Raw genomic sequence first — 3,805 nt, 5'->3', positions numbered from 1 at the left:
GATTTCGATGAAATTAATTAATAGAAAATACAAAACCCAAAACACCCATTACGAAAAAAAAAACCAAAAGCTCTAAAAATATCATATTCAAGTAACTTTTCAAATCTATCGACGGACTTTTCACAAATTTTAATACAAATTATATTATAAAAATATTTTATTTAAATAATTTTCCAAACTTTGGGTTATGAAAATGTTGATTAGAATCTTTTTAGAAAGTTTTGAGAGATAATTTTTATTAGATTCTGTTAAAGTTTTATGACGTAATTTTGATTGTTGATTGTTCAGTTTGAAAACCAGGAATGAAAACTCTCTTTCTTTTTATCTATTTTTTTCTTTGCTTATCAGTTTCTCTTCTTTATTTAAAAAAATTAATCACAAGATTATTTAAACTTATATAAAACACTAAAATATAAAGCATAACTTTAAATTTCTTACCCTAATTACTGTTAAGACCACCAGTACTAGTCACTAGTACTCCAGCCACCGCTCTAAGAGACGGTCAAAATAATCACCATCAATTTGCTTGCCACTTGAGGATGGCGGAGGGAGGTGATGACCGATTTTGGTCGATGGCCGAGCATTTCTTTGTGTTTTAATTTTTTTAAATAAATTTGTATTTTGATTGTGTAAAATAAGTCTATTTTACCTGGCATGAAAATATTAATGTGATGAGTTTTGATTAATTCTTAAATCAAGCAAAAACAATAAACCAGACCAAAGTTGTGGAAAATCATCTCCACCAACTCCATCATAAAAGGGAAAAGTAAAAAAATATATGAAAATTCATCTCAACTAACGAAGGAAATATTTAAATTCCCTTAGACAGCCAAAAAAATAAAGTAAAAAAGAAAGAAAACTCAAATAGGTTTTAAAATAGGAAATCCATAAGGAAAACAGACCCTAGCCATCCAAGTCCAATCAAAACACCCGAAAAAGAGGGTAGAGGATAAAGGGATAAGGTTTTGAGCCACCTCTCATCCAATGAAATGATACGATCTTCAGCAACCATAGCCTCTTATAACTCTTGGGATGGTCCCTCCAAAATATTTCTATTTCTTTTAGCACTCTCTTTCCCATTTATTACTCTTACACTTCATTTCAGTACAGTTTGAGAGTTCTAATAATTAAGCAAAGCCATGGCCACAGCTTCCCCAATGGCCAGCCAGCTCAAGTCCAATTTCACCTCACCAATTCATAGAGCTTTGGTCTCACCGAAAGGCCTCTCTGCATCTCCCCTCAAAGTCTTGCCTTCCAGGCCGAGACTCCATTCCTTCACCATAAAAGCTGTCCAGTCTGAAAAGGTATGTTTGTATCTATGTATGCATGCATGTATGAAGGACCTTAAATTTGTAGTATTTTTCAATAGGAAGAAATAAAGGCATGCATGCAGCTGTATGTTATTTTTCAGGAGAAAAGCTCTGTGGACTGCTTTTCTTTTACAAATATGAGACCATTCCAAATACCATCTTCGCAGCTGTGTGGCTCACACTTTTGGTGATAATATGATACATCTATATGTAATAAGATCTTAAAAAACAAGGCATACAGCACAAATTATGCGCCAGTTATCTCCTGTTGTCAATTTTTTATTTATTTTTTATTGGGAGAGGGGTTTTGAACTCCAATACTCCATTTTGGAAGCCGAAAATTATATGGATCAGGCCACAAGCCTTTGACTTCTGTTGTCATAATTTATTTACCCTCTTTTGGGCCAAACCTTACTGTAATTAACACTGGAAGTTTTGTAGACATGAGAAATTGAAAAGGCTGCTTCTTGGAGTAGGTGAATTTGTAGTGGTAAGATATGACTATTTTCTTTCTTGGATTTACTTTGCAGCCAACTTTCCAAGTTATTCAGCCCATCAACGGTGACCCATTCATTGGAAGCCTAGAGACTCCAGTGACATCGAGCCCGTTGATAGCTTGGTATCTCTCAAACCTTCCGGCATATCGGACGGCAGTTAGCCCACTTCTGAGGGGCATTGAAGTAGGCCTAGCCCATGGATTCCTCCTTGTTGGACCATTCGTCAAGACTGGACCTCTGAGGAACACCCCTTATGCTGGGGGAGCCGGGTCTCTGGGTGCTGCTGGCCTTATTGTTATTCTTAGCATCTGCTTGACAATGTATGGCATTGCCTCCTTCAACGAGGGAGAACCATCCACTGCCCCCGGACTCACACTAACCGGCCGGAAGAAGGAGCCTGACCAGCTGCAAACTGCCGACGGATGGGCCAAGTTCACCGGCGGGTTCTTCTTCGGCGGGATTTCTGGTGTCACTTGGGCCTACTTCCTTCTGTATGTCTTGGACCTTCCTTACTACTTCAAGTGATTTTCCCCCCCGGCCACATCTATGGTCTCTCATCTCAACATGCATGGTCTTAATTGGGAAGCAAATGTAAAATTGTATACAAAGTGTCCAACATTGTTGTATTTGAAATTTGGACTTCCCTCATTGTATATTTGAATTTTCATCGCATTCTCAATTAATTTTGCATGAAATTTCAACTTCGCATTCCCAAAATACAGATAATTTTTAGAATCTCAACCATTATTTATAGGCAAATAATTAATAATTAAAAAGACAAGAAAATAGAAGAAAAATACTTCCATATTACAACTCAATTAGGAGTCAATGGGCTTGCTACCTTTAAAAGTGGAAACAGATCTCATGATACTACATCATATATGCTTTTACAATTAGGAAAGAGAACTGCTACAAACATAGAGATTACATAAAATAAACCTATAAACTGATATGACTTCATAAAATCTATTAGATCTATTTTATAATAATAATAACTTTATAATCTGACGTATCACATCAAGCTACATCGATTTGTGGGTTTACTTTTATGTAATTCTTTTTCGGCCAAAATATTTTTCATTAGGAAATAGAAATGTACCCCACTAATTGGACTACTATCTCTAAGGACCTTTCACCTTCCTCCTCTTTGGAATATAACATAGATAAGATAATATCTTCAAGGGAAATATGAGTTTTACTTTTCTTTTTGCATTTCGTACTCAAAACTATTAAAATTAACGCATTCCATCATTCAACTATAAAAGGCTGACAAAAAGTATATCAAATTGTCCAATTCTAACTCTCAAAGAAAATTGAAGAACTGGTGACATGATACAATCTTGATTGAATGATCTTAATGGAGAGTGTATATTATCTATGATTTGAATGTGCAATGTATTTGTTTGAAAAATTGGGATGGAGATTGTAAAACGCTTCTAGTTTGAGGTCAGCAAGCTAAAACAAATGAGATCATGGCAGTCATATTGGCACTATTTAAAATTTTAATTTATTCCACAATGAATTCATATTATTTAAGGTATGCTAGCTTAGTTACCTATAAAATTTAATTAACAAATTTAGACAGTTATGTTCATCTATCTCTCTCTCTCTCTCTCTCTCTCTCTCTCTCTCTCTCTCTATATATATATATATATATATATAGTCACAAGACTCACAACTTCCACCTAAGCACCTCCAAGGCCATGCATCATGAATGTTGAAAGCATGAAAGAATTATAAAGTTTAGTTGTCACTCCACCCCGTGACATTCTAGAGAAAGAGACTACCCCTTCTCTCTATAACCCAACCCATAATCGAAACGGTGTGAGGAAAGGGAGCTCTCTTCCCCTACTTTCCTCTCCTCCCTACTCTCTTTTCCCTTCACCTTCTTCACCCTTATCTTCTCCAATTTCAGTTGAGTTTCCTTTTTTTTTTTTCTTTTTCTTTTTTCCTCCTCTCATTATTGTTTTTTTTTGTTTTTTTTTTTTTTTTTTTTTT

At 35.2% G+C, this 3,805-nt stretch overlaps 1 protein-coding gene across 1 annotated transcript; it reads left to right on the top strand.

Moving 5' to 3' along the window:
* Positions 1-984: 984 nt before the first annotated feature.
* On the top strand, positions 985-2,455 carry LOC121260334 (photosystem I reaction center subunit XI, chloroplastic). The gene is made up of 2 exons (XM_041162163.1): positions 985-1,304; positions 1,841-2,455. Exons 1-2 carry the CDS (start codon positions 1,140-1,142, stop codon positions 2,330-2,332), a joined length of 657 nt encoding a protein of 218 aa, XP_041018097.1. The 5' UTR covers positions 985-1,139; the 3' UTR covers positions 2,333-2,455.
* The last annotated feature ends 1,350 nt before the right edge of the window (positions 2,456-3,805 follow it).

This window comes from Juglans microcarpa x Juglans regia, chromosome 4D, assembly GCF_004785595.1.
Source record: "Juglans microcarpa x Juglans regia isolate MS1-56 chromosome 4D, Jm3101_v1.0, whole genome shotgun sequence".
Classification (NCBI taxonomy): Eukaryota; Viridiplantae; Streptophyta; class Magnoliopsida; order Fagales; family Juglandaceae; genus Juglans; species Juglans microcarpa x Juglans regia.
This window is presented reverse-complemented; position numbering and strand designations above follow the sequence as displayed.

Bases quoted from the DNA above. Each gene is read 5' to 3' on its own strand.
- LOC121260334 (XM_041162163.1), top strand. From the start codon at position 1,140: ATGGCCACAGCTTCCCCAATGGCCAGCCAGCTCAAGTCCAATTTCACC. The intron at 1,305-1,840 runs GTATGTTTGTAT...TTTACTTTGCAG, and splicing joins AAGCTGTCCAGTCTGAAAAG to CCAACTTTCCAAGTTATTCA.